Source organism: Marmota marmota, unplaced genomic scaffold (genome assembly GCF_001458135.2).
Source record: "Marmota marmota marmota unplaced genomic scaffold, marMar, whole genome shotgun sequence".
NCBI lineage: Eukaryota > Metazoa > Chordata > Mammalia > Rodentia > Sciuridae > Marmota > Marmota marmota.
This window is the reverse complement of record NW_025999869.1, coordinates 22,435,281-22,458,701: the sequence shown is the minus strand read 5'-3', so window position 1 is coordinate 22,458,701 and position 23,421 is coordinate 22,435,281. Positions and strand designations below refer to the sequence as shown.

Here is a 23,421-nt window from a genome sequence, read left to right as displayed (position 1 = left end):
TTTTTTTTTTTTTTTTTTTTTTTTTTTTTGGTGCTGGGGATTAAACCAGGGCCTTGTACATGTAAGGCAAGTACTCTATACTCTACCAAATGAGCTGTATCCCCAGCCCAAAAATCTTTTATTTTTATTTATTTATTTTTTTGGTGGTGGTGCTGGGGATTGAACTCAGGGCCTTGTGAATGCTAGGCAAGCACTCTAGCAACTGAGATAAATTCTCAGCCCTCATATAATAAATCTAAAATCACTCATTCTATACACATGGATACATAATTATATATTAGTAACCATATTAGGGTTGGGGTTGTGGCTCAGCGGTAGAGCACTTGCCTGGCGCATGCGAGGCCCTGGGTTCGAACCTCAGCACCACATAAAAATAAACAAATAAAACAAAGGTATTGTGTCCAACTACAACTAAAAAATAAATTTTTTTAAAAAAATAACCATATTAATCAAAGTAATAGGTTTTCGCTCCATGGTGTTTTTTAACTCCATGTCAATATGTCAATCCAGGAAACAAAGTCACTGACACTTTTGTTCTTTTTTTTTTGGTGCTGGGGATAGAACCCAGCCTATGTGCATGTGAGGCAAGCACTCTACCAACTGAGCTGTATCCCCAGGCCCCCACTGACACTTTTGACAGCAATACTGACACACTTACATTTCTATAAAAGCAGTAAAGTGAAACAAAGTACTTTTCCTACAGATTTAAAACAAACAAGTTACTTCCTTTTCAGGAAGCTACAAATGTCATTCCTTTGCTTACCTAGTAACTGAAGTCACAAAAAGGTCTGCTGTATCCAGGATACCCATCCACCTATTGTAAAAGTCCCTGTTCTTTGGTTAAGTCTTTTGTTAGTGCTGTCCAGTCAGTCAGAATACGATGAATCATAATTCTGATTTTATAAAAGTCTTTCTGACTTTCAATCTGAACACTCAGAAATCACCTAGACTCCTGTTTATTTTTATTTTTTTAAAATACTTATTTATAATTTATTTTTTTAAAAGAGAGTGAGAGAGAGAGGGAGAGAGAGAGAATTTTTAAATATTTATTTATTTAGTTAGTTTTCGGCAGACGCAACATCTTTGTTTGTATGTGGTGCTGAGGATCGAACCCGGGCCGCGCGCATGCCAGGCGAGCGCGCTACCGCTTGAGCCACATCCCCAGCCCTCCTGTTTACTTTAGACACAGGGAAAAGAGGGCCTTAGACTTAGGGAAGGCTGAGCCTGATAACAACCCTCATTTGGTGCTGTCCCTGCATTCTGTTTTTTTCTGAAGAATAAGGCCAGGCGCAGTGGTGCGTGCCTGAAATCCCAGCAGCTTGGGAGGTGAAAGCAGGAGGATCACAAGTTCAAACCCAGCTTCAGCAATTTAGTGAGGTGCTAAGCAACTCAGTGAGTCCTGTCTCTAATAAAATATAAAAAGGGCTGGGGATGTGGCTCAGTCGAGTTCCCCTGAGTTCAGTCCCTGGTACCCAAAAGAAAAAAAACAAAACTGAAGAATAAGGCCAGGCATGGTGGTGGTACATGGCTATGATCCACGACTCAGGAGGCTGAGGCAGACGGACTGCAAGCTTGAGGCCAGGCAACTTAGTGAGATCCTGTCTCAAAAAATAAAGAGAATGTGGAGATGTTGCTTAGTGGTAAAGTGTTCCTCGGTTTAATTCTGAGTATCTATATCCACCCATCCCCTAAAAGGGGGGGAGGGTATGAATCTATCACATGACCATGTCCCAAGGCCCTGTGTGCACATTCTACCAACATACTTACTGAATTCATCCCACTGAACAGGTCTCCTGATCCTACATGAGCAGTGTGTACGAAGTTGGTTGGCTCTCCAATCATGCTTCGGTCAATCCGTCGTCGTCTTTTCTAAAACAATATGGGAAACAATGTATTGAGAAAATGATCTTACTAAAAAGAAGCTTACAACAGATTCTTAGACTATGGGTAAATGACTTTGCTTAGTAATATCATAAATTTTTCTACAACACAAAAACACCTAACTTAGATGACCACAATTCTTATTAAATCCCTAGTACACACACACACACACACACACACGTAAAGCAAAATAATGGGTTATTATTTTGAACTTTGGGCCATTCCATCCATAACTACATTACGTGTTTTCTTTTTTTCATGACAGATGGGCAATGTGCAGGAGCTGTAAAACAGATTGGGGGAAGTGCATCTCAAAACAGCCCAAAACCCCAATCATAACACTTTTTTTTTTTTTTGGACTGAGGATTGAACCAAGAGGCACTTAACCACTGAGTCACATCCCCAGCCCTTTTTTATATTTTATTTAGAGACAGAGTCTTGTGGAGTTGCTTAGGGCCTTGTTAAATTACAGAGGATGGCTCTGAACTCACGATCCTCCTGTCTCAGGCTTCCAAGCTGCTGTGTTTACAGGCATGCGCCACTGTACCTGGCTTTAAATTTGATTCTTTAAAAAAATGAGATCAAAAAGCTCGAAGAGGGCTGGGGGTGAACTCATGCTTGCCTGGCATGCCTGATGCCCTGGGTTCCATACCTAGCACAGGTAGAAGAAAGGATTTTGAAAGATTTCACCATAAAGGAATGATAGAAATTTGAGGAGATAAATATTTAATCTGATTAAACATCAGGCAATGTATACATGTATCCAACATTAACTGTTACCCCATCAACATGCTCAATTTTTACATTTTTAAAGTATCAGTTTAAAATACATTTAAAAAATGTGACAAAATGTAAAATTTTCATCAGTCACCATTACTGTTAGCAAAGAATACATGAATTGCACACAACACTGACTTTAAACTTAATTTCCTAGCTTTCATCACAAACAAAACTTTGATGGCTATTAGAGATTATGCCCAGCTACCTTTCCCCACTAAAATGAGTGTGTCATTCAGCTGTCTTGGGGTTGGGAGGCAGTCCATTCAGTTTTCTGGTCTGTTCTGGCCCAGAAGGAAACTCAATGAGGCTGGGGTTTAATGACTGTCGTTAATTGTTGACAACCACTTCTTACAGGGTTCTCGACCTTGTTTCTCTGTGAACAGCCTCCAATTGCTGTCCTTCCTCCCACCAACATCCCCACTCACTCTCTCATTAGAGACATTTTCTTATCCTGCTGCTGTGTTTCACTGACCAGCTATCTTTCTAGAGATGGTTCTCTTAGATCAGTTCCAAGCTTTCCTTGATGCCTCAGATACCGCACTCTAATTGGGAGGGGCTTGCTGGCACAGCTGGTCACCACTTACCCCAACTGACTTCCAAGAGTATAATGTTTGCAAGACTGCAGCTTGCCTCAACACTAAGGTAAGTTACTAACATACTGGGTTAGGCTGCTGTTGAACACAGTATTTTCACGTCCACATCTTATTGAAATGTAAGCAGGATCCTAATAATTCTAAAATTTCATCAAGACAGTCCCATGTAATAGCTCCTTTGGGTCAGAACATGATTGTCTACAAACTCACAGAAGTGGAGAGAGTTCACACATTAATTGTAGAAGCTATTATGTGCTGTTTACTGTCCTCTAGTTTTTATTATTAGAAGCCCCAAAGAAGCTTGACGCTTTTCCTCTGAAATATTTATTTTTCTCCTCAGAGTTCAGCAATGATATTGTGACATCTTCAAGTTTGTTGGGTTTACTTCCAGTAATTCTGCATAGCACATGGTGGCCCATCTCTATTTGAATACACATTTTCTGAATCTTTTGAGTTTTATGCCATTACATTTCTTTTTTGTTCCATGTGTTCTGTCTTACGTGTGTGTGTGTGTGTGTGTAATTATCCTAGTTTCTTTTCTCTTTATAATTTGTTTTGGAAAATAACTTGATCCCCTCAGGAATCCACAAACTTTTTCTTAAAGACCAGAGGGTAAACATTTTAAGCTTGCAGGTCAATGAAGACTCCATCATTGCTCTGACTCAACTCTTCTACTATAGGATGAAATCAGCTAAGATAACACACAAACACAAGAATACAGCTATGATCCAGCAAAATTCATCTGTAATAAGCAGCAGCAGCTTAGACTGACCTGCATGTATTAGTTTGCTGACCTCAGTTCTAGATCAGTAATTTTATTAGTAGTAGCAACACAAATTATTTATTTGTTATGTGCAGTACTGAAGATTGAGCCCAGGGCCTGTCTACCTCTGAGTTACATCTCCAGACCTTTTTGTTTTGAAATAGGCCTGGCCTCACCCTTGTGATCCTCCTGCCTCAACCTCCCAAACTGCTGGGATTACCGACATGTGCCAATGTACCTGGCACAACTTTTATCTTTAATGGTTATTTTTCAAGAGCTCTTTGTTATGTTATTAGAATATTTTTAAAAATCTCTTTGAGGGTCTGGAGATGTGGCTCAAGCGGTAGCACGCTCGCCTGGCATGCGTGCGGCCCGGGTTCGATCCTCAGCACCACATACAAACAAAGATGTTGTGTCTGCCAATAACTAAAAAATAAATATTAAAATTCTCTCTCTCTCTCTCTCTTTTTTAATCTCTTTGAGGATTTGTATGTAAGTTTTTCAATTTTCCCCCTTAAAATGCTTTACTATATGAACTGTCTGTAACACTAGGAAACAAAATCTCTTTTTTCTGTATTTCTCCAAATTTCAAATTAAATTTCTCCAAGTTCAGTTACTTCTTAGTCCCTTAGAAGGACTAGTAAAAAATTCATTCTGTCTTCTGGGACCCTGCTCCTTAGGGTCACATAAAACTTTCAGATTAAAATGATATCAGGGGGCTGGGGTTGTGGCTCAGTGGTAGAGCACTTGCCTAGCATGTGTGAGGTACTGGGTTCGATCCCTAGCACCAAATAAACAAAGTAAAGGTATTGTATTAATCTACAACTAAAATATATATGTATATATAAAATAAATAAATAAAATGATATCAGAAAGCTAAGAGAGGGCCAGGACCCCCTGTCTATTTTTTTTTTTTTTAAGTTTTCTATTTCTTTGCTATCTTTAATGTGCATATTGCTGCTTCAGGTGCCCTTGAAATGCCTCATACAAAGCCTGACGGTAGACTTGACAGCCCACAGCCATCATCTGACCTGGGGTGCTACACCCTGGCAACACACTGGTTTCTTATGCCCTATTTCTCACCTTTTCCCTAATTTGGAGTTTGTCTATTTCCATTCACCCTACTCAACATAGATCACTGCACACTCGTCTTGTTTGGGATAATAAAACATAATTCCTTAAATAAGCCTTAAGAAATACACTAAGTTCTCTTTTTTAGGATTAAAATAGCAAAAGAAGGTGCTAATACTAGTTGTGTGCTTTTTTCTTCTTGATATTAAGTTTCCATTAAATTTGCCTCATTAGGAAGCCATTTGTCCAGACACATCCAAATGTATCTTCACCATCTGAGAATATGAATTTTCTCAGTATCTGGGCAGACAAATTATTGGGTTCTTCTCCCCAGTAAGATCCTCAGTGAAGAGCAGAGAAGGAGCTTGCTAAGTTCTTGGCATACTCCTGTGAGAATAGAGAAGTCGATTCCAGTGGAAATGAAAGGACAGCAGTTAAGTTCCATGAAACACTGCCGTCTACAGGACTAGTTTTCTCCTAAGGCTTCCTAAAATCAAACTCACAAAGGCAACTGCTCCTGGTGTGCAGAGCCACTCTGCTCAGCCAGAGGGCCCTCTTAAACAAGGGACTGGCACGATGCAGAGAACAGACCTACTTCCAGGCCACTGGGAGTCCAGCTAGTCCCCTGCCTGTGAACCTGCAGAGAAGCAACTCTGACAGGTCTGAATCTGCGGAATTTCCTCTGGAAGGGTGTGTCTGGCACTTGGCAGAAGGCTACAATGGCCACACATAGTTGAGTTACTGCACGATGATGCTGGAGCATACCGGTCAGGCCACCACACACTCTAGCACACATTGCAATTCCCAAGGGAGGATGTTCAAAAGCAGCCAAGTAAACAGGTTTCAAAAATATACTCTCACACTGAAAAGCAAAAGATGGGAAGACTTCAGCTCTTATTATGACAATGACCCGTTACTCAATAGCCACTTTAAAAATCAGAAAATAGTGAATATTTTTCAACTTGACTTTACTGAGTTGAGAGCAACACCCCATATCTGGAATATGTATGCAGAAGCTTCCAGTCCCTCCTTCCCTCAAGCTGGAAGGAGCACAGCTGTTCTAGAACAAGGCTGCATCACTAGAGCATAGGAAGGGTGGAGAGTCCTAGAACAAAAGTGGTGAAACATGCACGAACTCAGATCACTCCGGGTCTGCATACAGCATACAGGACTGAGGTTTCTATCTTCCCAAGAATGGGAAGTAACTGAAAGACAGTTAAAGCTGAGGACACAATCAGATGGTTTTAAAAGGCGATCTCCAAGGGCTGGGGCTGGGACTCAGGGGCGGAGTGCTTGCCTAGCATAAGTGAGGGTTGGATCCTCAGCACCACATAAGAACAAATAGATAGATAAGGTATCCGTGTCCATCTACAACTAAAAAAAAAAAAAAAAATTAAAAAACTAAAAGGCTACTCCACAACAGCTACAGGTGAAAAGATTTAATAAAAAAGGCCAAAAAGAAAGGAACATTAAGACCTGAAGGTGAAGAAAAATAAAGGATTTTTCAGCATTATAAGGCTCCAGAGAAGGGAAGAAGATAGCCAAGGTCAAGGTGTTCTTCAGACCCCAGCACAATTCTTGAATCAAAACAAAAATTTTAAGTATAAATATCCTAAAATACAGTATTTTTCAGGTACAATGTGGACATTTAAGGAATAGTATCAAGAATTCAACAGAGACACAGATGTAAATCGTGGGCAAACGGGGGAATTCCAGAGGCAGGCCTCTGCAAAAAACAGGAAATATGCAAACTGTGCCCTCTGCTCTGTTCTATGTTAAATTGTCAGTAGCAAAGAATCACCAAATTTCCTGGAAACACACTTCTCTCATTATAGGGAACTTTATTAAGACTGCCAGCCACTGGAATAATTGCAAAACTTTAAATATAAAGTTATTCTTTTATTCTGTAACAGGTCAAGGAGTAGAGGTACACAAACATTTATTAGTATAGAGGGGATTAGGCAACATGTCTTTCCATAACATTTCTGTGTAATTATATACCAATAAACTCATTATTGCCAGGCGCAGTGGCACCACACCTATAATCCCAGCAACTTGGGAGGCTGAGACAAGAAAAGAGGTTCACCAAGTTTGCTCAGCAACTTAGCAAAGGCTCTGTCTCAAAATGAAAAATAAAAGGGCTGGGGATGTGGCTCAGTGGTAAAGCACTCCTGGATTCAATCCTCAATCCAAAGGGGGGAGAAATTATAAAACCACCTTTATGGGACAATGGGGGAAATTTAGAAACTGACTAGATTTTAGATGAGTACTGTATTTCTCTTTACTTTTCTCCATTCTCCCTTCTCTCTACTTCCATGTATGTCTGATAACTTTCCCAACAGAAAAGTTTTTCCTAATAGAAAAGTTTAAAAAAAAAAAAAGATTCAACTCGTGCTTTCCTGATACTCTTACAACTTTACATAAAAGCTTATTTATTGTGTACTAGTAAAAGCAGTATGACACAGGCATAAACTTATTATTCCATGTCTAACATCCATCAGAACTTCATCTTTTTAAAAAAAAATCTTTTAAAAATTAATTTTTTTTCCAGAACTTAATCTTGTTCTCATTTCTGCCCAGGTTTTACATTTCTAAAGTAACCCACTACTTACTTCCTGTCTGCCTCCAAAATACTAATAGAAGATATCTTGCTTACCCTGTGCTTCCCTTTACATTTTACGAATATGCATCACTTGCAGAGTCTAGAAAACATTCAAAAGGTAAAACTTCCTCTAAGACTACTCTCTGGGTAGCTTAATGAGCAAAACACACACCACTGGAGAGCAAGTGAGGTCCAGCTTGAGGATCCTCGTGAGCATCAGGCAGATATGGCCCGAGATAGTGAAGAAGACAGAGGGAAAGAATAAAACATACTGCCACCCGGGCAGTGGAAAGAAGCTCGTGCTGTCAGGGTAAAAAAATGGCAATTATTTATGCTGATCTGGACAAACTATATATGCTACTGACTCAACTCTGACCTACAGAAGTTAATTGTGTAACTCATTCTCCCATCTGTAAATTATATCAAATTAAGTTCATAACTTCCGAACTATGTCAAGGTGTCCCAGGGGACATCCAGAGATGCCAGAGAATATTTCCAATTTGAGAAAAACATAGTGATAGTCAAAGTATATATGAAACCATGAACTACAAGCTCAAGATAATTCACAATTTCAAGATTAGAATACACATGACTCAGTGATAAAGTGCCCCTGGATTCAATTCCTAGTAATGCCAATTCTAATGAAGTTTATATTTCTGCTTAAAAAAATATTTATCTGCTGGTTTTTCTCTGATTCACAGAAATACTGTTGTCCCTACAGAGGAGCTTCAACTGTCACTACTGTTTTAACTGTCATATTAGATGGAACCTCTAAAGCAGTGATTTGCAAACCATAGGGTACATCAAAATCCCTGGAAGGTTTTTAAAACACTGGTGCTGAGAGCTCCAGTAGCAGAATTTTAGATCTAGGTATGGGGAGGGGGCTGGAATGTCTAATGAGATTCCAAAAGAAACTGACAGCTCAATGGTTTAGCAACACTGGCCCCAAATCTAACAGCTGAGTATTTTTAAAACAACAATGCTTAATACTTAGGAGTGCTGACTAGACACTAGGAACAGTTCTAAGAACTTTAAATACATGAACTGAATCATTCAATAGCATCTCGAATTGCATTTTTAATGTTTTAATATTCCCTTTAAATCTGGGATCTCTGGCAAACTCTCTCTTGACATCTCCTGGCCATTCCTTACTCAAGTCTTCATTCGTTCATCTGTTGTAGACCTGGAATAAAGTTTTCAAATTTTGATGTTTTAATTATTTGAAAAGTCATCAGGTTACATGATTCTTTTCATTAAAAATACAGTGACCATTAGTTTACTAATGTTCTCAATTTTTAAAAAATCAAATTACTTTTGTCAACAAATAAATAAATAGGGCACCTATTTGTATTTCATAGACTGGAGACAGGAAATTGACTTCAACACCTTCCTTGCCTCCTATGATCTGTTTCTTACCATTTTCATTCCTTACCTTTGGCCCTAACCAAGTTTTCCACAACACACTTCAAGTGTGAGTCATGGTTCATGGTTTTACCATGCAATTTGAAAATTGATGATTACACAGAGAGATTCCTGAATGATATGTCCCTATTTACAAGCATCAGTGGTGGCCTAGCCCATCTCCCATCTGTGCTCTTTACTGCTGAGTCAGACCAGCTCTGGAGATAAAATGTAGATTATACTATGTTATACTTTGTAAATAGTAGCAAAATGAAGTTCCAATACATTACTCAAAGTAAATTGACTACTTAAGATTTACAGGAAGCTTCTACCCTTTGCTTATCATTTTTCATATCAAATTCCAAATTAACTTAATATGGCACATACATCAAAAGAAACAGCTAAGGGCTGGGGATATATAGCTCACTTGGTAGAGTGCCTGCCTCCCATGCACAAGGACCTAGATTCAATGCCCAGCATCACACAAAAAATAAAAATAAATAAAGGTTAAATTCTTAGAAAAGAAAAAGAAAAAAGGAAATAGCTAAGAGCTTACACAGCCTGGTCCCAGGAACCCTGCTGAAGGTATATAACTAGCAACAAGTCTCCAAGCTATGACTTTTTCACTTTGTTCTACCAATAGGATATGAAAGAGCTTCAAAGTTAATAATGTATTTGGCAAAGAGATTTAAGTCTTTGACATTCAAAATTATTGTTTACTAAGAGTTGTCTAGAGAATATATCCTTAATTTTAAATCTGTGATAATATATTCTTTAGATTATTTTTTTTAAATGGGGAGGGTACTAGGGATTGAACCGAGGGGCACTTTACCCCTAACCACATTCTTTCTTATTTTTTTTTAGTTTGAGACAGGCTCTTTCTAAATTGCTGAAGCTGGCCTTGAAGTTGCGATTCTCCTCAGTTGGTGGGACTACAGGCATGCATCACCATGTCCAGCTAGCTTTTTCTTCTTTTTTGCACCTAAAATTTTAACACCTACACAGTTTAGGGTAATTCCAGACCTACAATGAATAATGGATTTTTATACTTCTAAAAAAATTTAAGGCAGCTATAATATTTTTACCAAAATGACCAACTGAGATTTCATTTCTGTTCTTTTGCATAAATAGCCTCAGATCTTTACAATGGGCACGTACTATTTCCGCATACTGTGTTGCTCCTGGAGAAAGCAGCCTCCCTCTTTTTCTCAGGGGAAACCAAGCTCTTCCAGCCCCAACAATATGATTCAGATAGGCTCCAACCACGGCACTCACAATCATCACCACATAAGACATAATTGGGGCTAGAATTCTACATTGGGAAAGGCTCAAGTGGGAAGAAGCCTTCTCTTTTTTGTGGTCATAAACTAGAATGGTTAACCCAGAGCTAAGGGAAACCATGTTTCCTATGAAGAAGTAGAAGAAGAAAAAAAAAATCTCCTTGTAGAAGGAAAGAAGCCAATGAGCAAAGAATCAAGAGTGAAAGTCAACAGTGCCCTGGACACAGATATTAAAGAAGCCAGACCCTGCCTTTCCCTGGGTGGTAATGAGACCTGGTAAACTCCAAGTGGAAGTCTGATTTCAAAGACTATAATAAAAAAATTCCTGATTAATGTTAACAGACAAATGCAAGAGAAACATGTAATATACTGCAGAGATTGAAAAAAAATCTGCTCCATAAAAACTTGAGTAGCTTACTCGGAATGCTAACTTTTCATATTTACATCAAAACCTCAGAATAAACTTGCTAATAAGCTTTCTTTATATAAATTTAATATATACATATATTTTTAGTTGTTGATAGGCCTTTATTTTATTTATTTATATGCAGTGCTGAGAATCGAACCCAGTGCTTTACACATGCCAGGCAAGTCTACCGCTGAGCCCCAGCCCTAGCCCCTTATACTATATTTTTTTGTGGAAAAAATAAATAATTCTACCTCTCTGGCTTACAGAGCTTTCTTACTCTGAAATCCCAGCAGCAGCCCTCAGGTGATACTTTTTTTAAAAAAGCACAAAATGGAAAGATATTTCACGCTGGAAATATTTATAAGTAAATAGGCGGGTTATGGTAATAGGTTTAAAATCCAAATCTAAGTGAGTACTCTATTTTACCCTTTGGAGTTTAGTAGATAATCGACCTTTTCCAACTCCATATAAATTCTGCAGCTTGTAACAGATGAGAAGTTTGCAAGAGGTCCCAAAATTGGTTTTTAAAAGGAATCTCTAGGCAAATCTATAGTGATCTTTTCAGAAACAAAATTACTAAAAGCAAAACTGAAGAAACCAGCTGTTCTCATTTCTCAGGAGAAATGTGAAGTAAACAAAGGGTTCTTTTTTCTCTTCTACTTAAAATTAGTATTTGGTTTAAGTCACATATTCCAAGAATGAAAACTGAAGTCCAAAGTAGGTAAAACAACAACAACAACAACAAAAAAAAAAAAACCCAAAAAACAATAATTTGAAATGGCTTTTCAAATACATTTCAAATACATTTTTCTTTACACTAGAAATTTCTGTCACTATGGGTCCATCTAAAATTGTTTCTGTATACTATATATACAAGTTTGCAGTGTTTTATGCACAAGACAACTAATTTCAGTGGTTGGTAAAACACCATTTATAATGCACAAAAAAAATATGATGTAAGATGATGATCTAAACCACTAAGCTTGTGATCACTTGTTTCGCAGGCACACGAAACAAAGTACCTGGGGATACACACTTGCCAGGGCCTCTCAGACATCTAAACGCAAATCTGAGAGCCTTTCCTTCACGCCACTCACTGTACTGTAATAAATGTTCATTCTGTTTTAAAGAAAGTCATGTAAGTCACTCAAATATTCACTATTTAAAAAAAGAGAAAGAAAAATGAAGTGTTTATAGTAATTCTATGTAAATATTATTCACAATTGAGTTAGGCAGTATATTGTAATTGATTTCTTGAACTATGTTTTGGGTTGGAATTGCTTCTTTGCTTAACTTTCTATGGAACCATCATTAATTGTTCCAACATTGTCCATAAATATCTTGTGGTGTAACTGGTTAGGTAGTTAAATGACTAGTCCAGATGGTCTAAAAATAACACTGGGTGGTATGGCTTTAAAAAAAAAAAAAAAATAATTCAGCAGGCCCTTCAGCCAAGAAACTCATAGCTTTAAAAAGTGCCTGGAAACATTGCCATATTACTATCTGATGATTTATTCTCCTTGTTCAATGCTTTTCTTTTTTGGAGCTAATCAGACAGATTTTGAACTTCTTAGGTAGGTCATTCTAATTTTCTTAATTTTTCCCTTCTACTTTCCACTTCTGTATCTATTTTACTTTTTGGAACAAAAACTACTTTACATTTTTATCACAGACTTCTTAATTTCAGCTTTCATATTATCTCCATGCACTGATTCTTGCTATTGATTTGTTCTTTCTCTCAATCCTTTCCTTTTTAGCCACACTGTTCTTGTTTAGTGGATCCAATATCATACTCATCTAAAGTCTATTCATGTCTTATATTGTTCTTAATTATTATCTGTTCCCTATGTTATCTATTTCCCTCCAGATTCTTTTATTCAGTTAATTCTTCTAGTTTTCCTCATGCCTGACATTAGAGACTATCCAAATGAGGTTCAGTATGCACTAAATGGTGGGCTCAATGAAGAATCAGATGGTGAGCCGATTTTTCCTTAAGAAACCCAGGTGTAGCAGCGCACTCCTGTAATCAGCAGCTTGAGAGGCTGAGGCAGGAGGATCACCAGTTCAAAGCCAGCCTCAGCAATTCAGCAAGACCCTGTCTCTAAATAAACTGGGGATGTGGTTAAGTGCCCCTGGGTTCAATCCCTGGTGCCATTTGGTACCGGAACCCACAACTGCAGATATCAGCAGGTCTTTTCTGCAGAGCCAACAATTTGTTCCCCAAAGACAGACCTGCTGCAGGCCAGTGTGAGGGATTCAAAACATATAGATGTTCTAAGAACAAGGCAGACAGAGTGCTGACGTGCTTCTGATCTATATGCGCCTCTGTACAATGAGGTTGTGGCTGTACTCGGCTAAATCCATTCCACTCTACCGTCTAACTGGTTTCTATTATCTCTTATCCATGGTTACCTCTTTTTGCCATTCTCTTTTTCGTGGGTTTTACTGTTTATGACCCCTTTTTTTTTAACTCTAATGTTATATAAAGTGGGGTTTGGGGGGGGGCAGGGAGAGTGTGTGTGAGAGAGAGAGAGAGAGAGAGTGTGTGTGTGTGTGTGTGTATTTTCCCCCAACCCCAACATCCTTTTACATGAGACAACTGTATCTCTCTTTGTGGCAAGTGACAACCAAACCAAACCAAAACAAAATACTTCTGGTAAGAGACCAACTTTTGCAAATCTGATGATCCTGCTCATTTCAAATACAATGTGCTTAAAAATAACCAATGGGGAATGGGGGAAGGGGAAATAACCAATGGAGATAAAATCAAAAACAAAAAACAAAGCAAAAACAACAAATATATTTAAAATCAGAGGAAATTATAATTTATCAGTTCAATATCCATAAAAATATATATGATAAGCACTTACATAAATTAATCTTACTTTAATCTATTACCCACTTTAATACACTGAATTTGGGGCTGGGGTTATGGCTCAGAGTAGAGCGCTTGCCTAGCATGCGTGAAGCACTGGGTTCAATCCTCCGCATCACATAAAAATAAAATAAAGATATTGTGTCCACCCAAAACTAAAAAATAAACATTAAAAAATACATTGAATTCTGTAAGAGAAGCAAGATTATTCCCATTTGCAGAGGTTCAATTAACTTCCTCAAGATCAAAAGTAAATAAGTACTGGCACTGGAAATCATACCAATCAATATCTGAACACTAAAGCCAACAGAATTGGACCTCACATGAAGAGAAAAAAACTTGTTTGGTTTTCCATATCTACATTTTGAAACCATTTCCCATAGCTAAATACTACTGAAAGTACATTTATCTGTCTTAGGTTTCTTTCTTACTAATTTTATCTGCTCTTAAGGTAGTTAAGAAAATGGCATCTCATAATATTTTTTCTTAAGGCAAAGAGATTCTTTGTAGACTTATCCTACAAACATGATGAACAGATAGGTAATACCATTTCCAATATCTTAACTTTTTAATATATGCATATGTATACATACAGGACAGAGACATACAGAAGTACTTCTACAACATTAAGATCCCAGTGAAGGGGCTGGGGACATAGCTCAGTGGTACAGTGACTGCCTAGCATGTGTCAGACACTGGGTTTGATCCTCAGCACCACATAAAAATAAATAAATAAAAGTATTGTGTCCATCTACAACTAAAAAATCTTAAAAAAAAAAAAATCCTAGTGAAGACATCACAAAACTACTACCTAGACAGGCCAAAATCAAAGAGTAACAAGGAAGAGAAAATACAAAAGAGGAAATGGGAACCACGTCATACATCCCATTGTTATATATGAATGCATTTTAATTTAGAAGGTCAATAAAAATGGCAAATGATAATTTACATTTTAGTGGCAAAAACAACCTTTCAAAAAATACTGAAATAGGGGCTAGGGTTGTGGCTCAGTGGTAGAGCGCTTGCCTTGCATGTATGAGGCCATGTGTTCAATCCTCATCACCACATAAAAATAAATAAATAAACAAACAAACAAATAAAGATATTGTGTCCATCTACAGCTAAAAAAAAATATTTAAAAAAATACTGAAATAAAAATAGGACATAGATGAAAAGAAAACGATATCCCCCCTACTAAACAAAAGAATATGAACAAACAAAAGTTACCACTATGCGTATAGTACAATGATAGAGTACTTATTTAACATGAGCAAGGTGCTAGGTTCAATTCTCAGGACCATAGAAATAAACAAATAAGAACAAAAAAACTTTCTAAGGAACTAAAAGAAAGCCAAATCTGCAAAAGTAGATGAATCGCAAGTCCTAGAAATATCTAAGAATTTTTACTAAGTATAAAGGCAATAAGAGACCTGACCAAACTTTAAATTACTTAGTACTTGAAAAGAGCTGTGATCTCTGCTGGAATTTGTCAATAAAGTTATCTACAATAATCCCTACTTGTTATAATTATGCTTAAGGCAGAAAAGAGTGAAAAGCAAAATAGTTTTTACCATATGTTTGCATTTCAAATGAACAAGATTCTTAAAAAGTGCTTTTAAAATGTTCAGTACATGACGCTACAGGTGTAGCTAAGTGGGAGTGTGCTTGCCTAGCATTAAAGAGACCCTGGGTTCAATCCCCAGCACTGCAAAAATTATATTAAATGTTCAGTATGCTATAGAATCATAAAATATCAGCCCCAGATAATTATTAAAAAATACTACATTACTTAGTCCCACATAATACTTAAGCCTAACTTGTCTTTAGTGACAAATTACACATGTGCCATAAACATTTTATTTTCTATACCAAAGCATTACCTTGAGCTCTCCTTCCTTCTACTAATTTAAAATGAATAAAATTGGAGTTCCTTACCAGTATTCCCTTCATTCTTATTTGAATACACCAAGGTCAAATGAGATCCACTCATCCTTCTCTAAACATAAAGACTTAATCCTCTTCGTTCTTTCAATGTCTAGGTTTCTTATAAGATCCAAGGAAAAAAAATTCTATGCTGTTGGTGTTATAGAAGCAACTGTATTTTAGTCATTTTAAGAATTCTGTGACCTTATAAAATGATGCTGATCTTCACACCATTCTCACAAGACAGAACTTGTAAATAAAGGCTGTGCTTTCTAAATAAGCACAACAATCTCCCAAATGTGGCAAGATAATTTGCGAACAGTAGATCTTTTAAGAAATGTTTGGTATTCAGAAACCTGACACTTAATAGTTCAAGAGACTCCATTTAACACTTTTAGATGACAAAGTTTATGAACTTAAGGATACACCACAATGGATTTACAGAACAACAACAATTAAAAAAAAGTGGGGCTTATTTAATAAGCATTTAGGGTTTTTTTTGGTAGTGCTGAGGACTGAACTCAAGGCCTTGTGCATGCGAGGCAAGTACTCTACAAACTAAGCTATTTCCCCAGCCCCTTAATAATCATATTTTAAAAAATTATTTGACATTAGCTTTTTTCTTAAGTTGTTGATAGATCTTTATTTATTTAAATGTAGTGCTGAGAATCGAACCCAGTACCTCACACATGCTAGGCATGTGTGCTACAGCCAAGCCCCAGCCCAGCTTTTTTTCTTTCTGTTTATCAAAAAGTTTTTTTTTTTTTTTTTGGGGGGGGGAGGGTCGTCACTTCACCACTGAACCATATCCACAACTCATTTGGGGGTGTGGGGGCACTGGGGATTGAACTCAGGAGTACAACCACTGAGCCACATACCCAGCCCTATTTTGTATTTTATTTAGAGACAGGGTTTCTCACTGAGTTGCTTAGCACCTCACCATTGCTGAGGCTGGCTTTGAATTTGCAATCCTCCTGCCTCAGCTTCCCAAGTCACTGGAGTAAGAGGCCTGGGCCTCCCCACCATTCTAAAAAGTTTTTTCTTGAGTTTTGTTTCTTTTCCTTTTCAAGATAATTGTTTTTGTCATAACAAAGATGACATAATCAGGGCTAGGGCTAGGGCTGGGGCTAGGGCTGGGACTCAGCGGTGGCACACTTGCCTGGCATGTGTGAGGCACTAGGTTCAATGCTCAGTGTTAGAACAAAGAGACCAGGCTGGACGCAAACTTCACAGATCATTTCAGCCTTTATTGAGAAACAGGATTACACCTAGGGGAATGAACCCACCTTCCTGGTGGAAAATGAGCCACTGAACAAATGAAGGGACTGGGCTTATGTAGATTATACTGAGAGGTGACTTAATTAATGAGCATGTCAGCTTGAGCACTCAGGAATTTGGGGTCTGTTTCACTGGGTGAAATGGGAGGAACTCTAGGGTCAGCAGTCAGTCTCTGGGATTTATGTTACTGGACCTGATGGAGGGCCTGAGGTCAGTGGTTGGTATCTGGAAAGGATTTGTTTATGGAAAGATTAATGCTTTGGCCTCTTCCCAGAGACTGCCTTTCTAGGTTTGATGGACACCTCTTCCCCAGGGTTTGTTTTAATACTGGAAAAGAATGTATTGGAAAAGGATCAATGCTCTCAATGTATGGCTTTCCTTCCCACTCCCCTTCTACAAGGTCTCACTATTTTGGGGGTTTGTCATTTTCCGTATCTAATACTCAGCACCACATAAATAAAAGTCTATCAACAAATTAAAAAAAAATTTTAAGATAATATAATCAGTGTTTCTTGACTTTATAGTTGCACGCTGACTGTTCCGTAAGTATCACAGATTATATGTTCCATAATGGTTTACAACATGGAATGTGCTTACCTGTGCTAAATTTTTTTTGCTAGAATAGAAGGGAAAAAAAAAACTACAACTATTATTTTCACTTTTCATCATTTTAAGGTCTCCCAATTCAGACTGACCTGTGGGCTATTAATTATTTCTACAAGAGCTACCAAAACACAGAAAGTAGAAAATGAATTATATTAATGCTTAACCATACTTGAAACTAAATACAAAAATGAAAAGATGTTATAACATAATACCTTCACTTAAATCTGCTTTGATTTGTCTAAATATCTTTAGAAGAATGTGAAAGACTGATCTTTTACTATAACATAAATGGAATACGCTGAAGAACAAAAGTGTAGAAGGGCTCAACTAGGGAATTTTATTTCAAGAAATCTCTTTGTTTATAACCCTGGGGCTTAAAAATCTAAGCCAGTATTATTGTCAACTCTCATATTAAAATGCAAGACAATACAAAACTAAACTTCAAAGAGATATTACTAGTCTTCCCCTAATTATAAAAATTTTAAAGTATGAAAATACCATATGTTGATGAGGATATGTCAAAATGAAACATTCAAATTGCCGTTGGGAATGTAAATGGTAACACCAAATTTTTAAACAACATGGTCTTCATGATAAAAGTGAACATCCTTAAACTTTAGAGCCAGTAATTTTAGAGCCAGAAATTCACACACACAATCTCCAGGCTACAAATGCACAAAATAAAATAGTATAGGAAATAAAAAGGACTGGGATAGTATAGCTCTATGGTAGAGTACCCCTGAGTTCAATCCCCAAAGAGAAAGAAAAAGAAAATCAAACAAACAAACACACAAAACAGCACTGTTCACAGTTCTACACCCATAGCAAGGATCTAACTGGAAAGGACACCAGAGGCTCCTGGAGTTTGTCCTATTTCTTGAGTAATTACTACTTCACAATATATTTGTGTCCTAAAAATTTACTGCACTGTATATTTACATGTAAAACAAACCCTTTTAAATTAAGCAAGTTAACAAGACTCCGTCCCAAAATAAAAATAAAAAGAGCTGGGTATATGGCTCAGTGGTCAAGAGCCCCTAGATTCAATCCCTGGAAGCAAAACAACAACAAAAAACTCATTCTTTTGGTATCTTAACAGTATTGCAGTTGATTTGAGTCCTCATCTTCAAGAGATGATTACTAAATGTTCATTGGTAAAGTTACATAACAATTTGAGTTTGAATTTGAAATAATACAGGAAAGGGAAAAGTAGACGGTACAAGATAAAGATTAGATAAGACTTGAAATTATCAAAGCTAAGAAATGGGGTTCATTATACTATTGCCTATTTTTAAATGTTTAAAAGTTTTCATTAAGTTCAAATTTTAAAAGCCTTGGGCTAGAGATGTAGCTCAGTGGTTGAGTGCTTGCTTAGCATTGGAGGCTCTGGGTTCAATTCCTAACCCCACAAATTATCACTGCTGTCCGCTGACAACTCATTTTTTTAAAAATTAAATTGCACCAGACATAGTGGTGCACACCTGTAATCCTATAGACTTGGGAGGCTAAGGAATGAGGATAGTAAGTTTGAGGTGAGCCTCAACAACTAAGCAAGATCTTAGTCTCAAAATAAAAGATAAAAAGGAGGCAGATGTAGCTCAGCTGGGTAGCTGCAAGGCAGCAACCATCTAATTTAAAATTTCAGTTGTATCTAGCAACACCAATTCAGCATTTATAGTTAAGTAAAAAGTTTTGGATTACTAAGACTCAAAACACTGGACACTATTATACTGTGTATTGTATTGTGTTAACATAAACGAGTAGGAAGAGAAAAATGATTCTTAAGCTACTACTCAGAAAAATGCTTTCTATTTTCTCCCCAGTATTGGGCAGTTCCTTTTTCACACATGGAATGTGCAAGAGCAAGGGGTAATAAAACATGAGTAGGAGAGCTGGCATGCAGCACTCAGCTTCAGTAAATACTTCAGAAAACTTCAGAGATGACAATCTGCTTTCCGAAACAGCAGTCTTGATGCTGCCAACCATAAGAGCAAACATATGGCTTTATAAAACTTAAGAGACATTCTTTAAATCTGTTTGCTGACGCCAAGAGCATATTATTCTTCCATTATAGTGACCACACAGCCCGTGAAGTTCTATGTACTTTTTCTCAGAAGTCAAAAACGTAAAGAAATCAGATGTCCGTGGAATCTGGAGAAATATTTAACATAAGTATGTATTTATTAAAAATAACTGACATGTTAAATGTGGTATGCAAAACACTCAATTGCAATGTCTTTCTGTGAAGAAAATGTATTTCTGATATATATAACCTCAAGGCCTCATGCTCCAGCTACTTAATTCCTAATGTGTCTATTTTAGCTATGAGCGAATATAGTATACCTCTATCACATTCCTGAATATAATTTACTTTACTGTGATAACTGGCAATAAATCAATCAATCTTTAAAACTATGGCAATCTGACCTCTGGCAGACTGACTGTCTGGCACATAAGACATTTGGAAATCATCACTTCTATCCATACAAGTGTTGAACAAATTGAAAACCAACAACTCTTCTCAGATCCACCAGAGACATGTTCATAGAGAAAATGGCTGTTCCAAAGGGATGTCTTGAAGAGACAGGTGGTGGGTACAGTCACAAACTACCACAGCAGAAGCTGCCACAGGTTCTAGTACTTAAGTAGGAAAGCCTAAACTCAATGGTTGGGTTTGTAGCTCATTGGTAGAGCACTTTGCCTATCATGTGTGAGGCACTGGGCTTGGTTCTTAGCATCACATATAAACAGACAGACAGATAAGTGGATAAATGCTCACTGACCACTAAAAAAAAATTACAAAAAAAAAAAGAAAAAAGAACAAAAGCCTGAATTCCAATAGATGTACTGCTGGCAACTCAATATGGACAAGTTTGAGAATTAACAACTCCAGCGGGGTAGGCAGTCTGGCAGGGACCCCTACACATATGGGGTAATCATCATCAAGAACGGCACCAGATTCCTGCAATGGAGTTAGGAGAAAAATCCCCTGGGTTTCAACAAAAGTGGTGAAAGACAGCCATGTTGAAATAAGGCACAGCAATCTGTTCTTAACAAGGCCTGCCCTCAAGAGCAACTATCTTACCAAAACCTAACCAACTGGAGTTTTTATCAGAAACTACCTACCTTGGGGGAAGGGAAATGCTCATCTCTAATCCTTTCTAGTCTCTTTTGTGTCACCTAAGAGATTAGGGGGGAAAAAAACTGAGAAGCACTCCGTGGAAGTCATAGTTCAGTGGCCCAGGCTCACTCAGAATGAGATCTAATCTTAGCACTATGTAATGCTCCTCTCCCTACACCTTACAACCACATCTACAGGGCTCCTGAATAACGGATTACAAATGAAACAACTAAACACCCACACCTTATTTAAGAAGAGGTCTCAAGGAAAACCCGAAGACAAAGGAGGCCAAAACAAGAACACTGGAGGAAATTTTATCCTCTGACACCTACAGCTATACCAAATAGTATAAGGGCCTAACCTATAGCCAGACAGGTATAAAACCTCACACTAAAGGATCATTTACCTTGGTTCCTTTCATCCTATATGTCATGTTCAACATAAAATTACAAGGCATACCCACCTTCCAAAACATGTGGTAAGAGGACTCAAATGTCTCACAAACGTTTTAAAAACAGTGTTAAAAACACATTCTTTGATGATACCATATATTATAAACTATACACAATAACTGATATGTATGTGCAGTCATTAAAATGCCCAAAGATATTCTTTCATTTCATGATTAAGTATTAGGATTTTTCCTATTAAAGTCAGGTTAAACAAGAATATTCAACTATTGCTAACACTATTTGATGTCATAGTGCAGGTCCCAGATAATGAAGGAGAAAAGGCTTAGATATCAGAAACAACTAAAACAATCACTATCTGGAAATATTTAGAGGACAAATTGAATCAATTAAAGTACTATTAAACTCATTTAAGTGTTTTAATGAGTCTGGATAAAAAAAATAGCACTTAGAAATGGTGAGCTTCCTACAAACTAGTAATTAGGAAAAATAACAGAAAAACAGAAATTCAGAATAAAAATCCATAAAACATCTACAACAAATCTAACAAGAAATGTGCAAACTAATATGACGAAATCTTAATCTTAAAACTTCACTAAGAAAGGAACTGGGGCTGTGCCTCAGTGGCAGAGTGCTTGCCTAGCACAATGTGAGGCATTAGGTTCAACTATATAAAAATAAAACAAATAAAATAAAGACATACAAATAAAATAAATACACTGTCCATCTACAACTATCAAAAAAATTTTTTTAAAAACTTCACTAAAAGAACATAAAAGGTCTACATAAATGAAGATATAAGCCATGCCTTTCTGTGGGATTACTAAAAATTCAAAACATGTCAATTTCTACCTAATTCCTCTCAACTCAATGCAATCTTAAAAACAGCCATAAGATTTTAAAATATGGCCAGGCGCAGTGGTACACACCTCTAATCTCAGCAGCTCCAGAGGCTGAGACGGGAGAATAGTGAGCTCAAAGCCAGCCTCAGCAAAAGCGAGGCACTAAGCAACTTAGTGAGACCCTGTCTCTAAATAAAATGCAAAATAGGGCTGGAGATGTGGCTCAGTGGTTGAGTGCCCCTGAGTTCAATCCCTGCTACCCAAAAAGAAGCAAACAAATAAATAAAAAATAAAATATGCATTATGCAGTATCTCATATGAAGAAAAATATGAAAAATAACATAATGAGGAAACATGTAATCATAATCCACCTTCCCAAAAAACAAAACAACAACAACAACAACAACAACAAAAAGACATTACCAATACAGTCAAAAAAGACTTCCCTATGAAAGCAAAACATACTAGGTAATGATAACAATTAAAACAGTATGGGGCTGGGGATTTGGCTCAAGCGGTAGCGCGCTCGCCTGGCATGCGTGCGGTCCAGGTTCGATCCTCAGCACCACATACAAACAAAGATGTTGTGTCCGCCGAAAACTAAAAAATAAATATTAAAAAATTCTCTCTCTCTCTCAAAAAAAAAAAACAGTATGGGGGGCTGGGGGGTTGTAGTTCAGTGGTAGAGCATTTGCCATGTGGGAGGCACTGGGCTGGATCCTCAGCACCACATAAAAATAAATAATAAAACAAAAAGGTATTGTGTTCATGTACAACTAAAAACAATAAAAAAAAACAGTATAGGAGGGGCTGGGGCTGTAGCTCAGTGGCAGAGCACTTGAGGTATGAGGCACTGGGTTTGGTCCTTAGCACCACATAACTAATTAATAAATGAATAAAAATAAATAAATAAGTAAATAAATAAATGCTTTCCATCTGCAACTACCAAAAAAACCCGACAGTATGAGAAGCCAGGCATGATGCTACATACCTAGCCCCAACTACTCAAGAGGCTGAATAAACATTTTTTTATTTACTTATTTTTATGTGGTGCTGAGGATTTGCCTTACATGTGCTAGGCAAATGCTCTACCACTGAGCTACATCCCCAGCCCAGGAAGGATATCTTGAGCTAATAGGTGTGAGACCTACCTGGGCATAATGATGGAGGAAAAAACCAACAACCAAAACTCTTCTCAGATCCATCAGAGACGTGTTCATAGAGAAAATGGCAGTACAGGAGGCCAGCTTAGCTAGCACGAACAAGAACCTGTGTTTGAACCCTAGTACGTGTGTGCACACACACAAAACAGTATGGCAGTGCCATTAATAAACTGTTTTTAAGATATCTGATTAGCATGTAAAAAGTTTCAGACTCCCTCACACCACATTAAAGTTCATCTTCCATTCTGTATTGATCAAAGAGCTAAATGTAAGAAACTTTAAATTATTAAAGTAGAATAAGAAAATAGGGGAGTTCATAACCCACTTGAATCAAAGTGTCAAATATGATATGCCAAGAAATTTGTAACGTTTTGAACAACCCACAATAAAAAATTAAAAAAAAAAAAAAAAAAAAAAAAAAGT

The 23,421-nt window shown here is 37.3% G+C and overlaps 1 protein-coding gene across 3 annotated transcripts in view; it reads right to left on the bottom strand.

The window, feature by feature from the left end:
- Positions 1-23,421, bottom strand: part of Cdc42se2 (CDC42 small effector 2) — a 62,188-nt gene that overhangs the window by 6,764 nt on the left and 32,003 nt on the right. For all 3 annotated transcript variants that reach the window (XM_015492722.2, XM_048783165.1, XM_015492723.2), the window contains exon 3: positions 1,768-1,869. In XM_015492722.2, the coding sequence (XP_015348208.1) occupies positions 1,768-1,869 (102 nt within the window). The remainder of the gene's footprint in view (positions 1-1,767; positions 1,870-23,421) is intronic.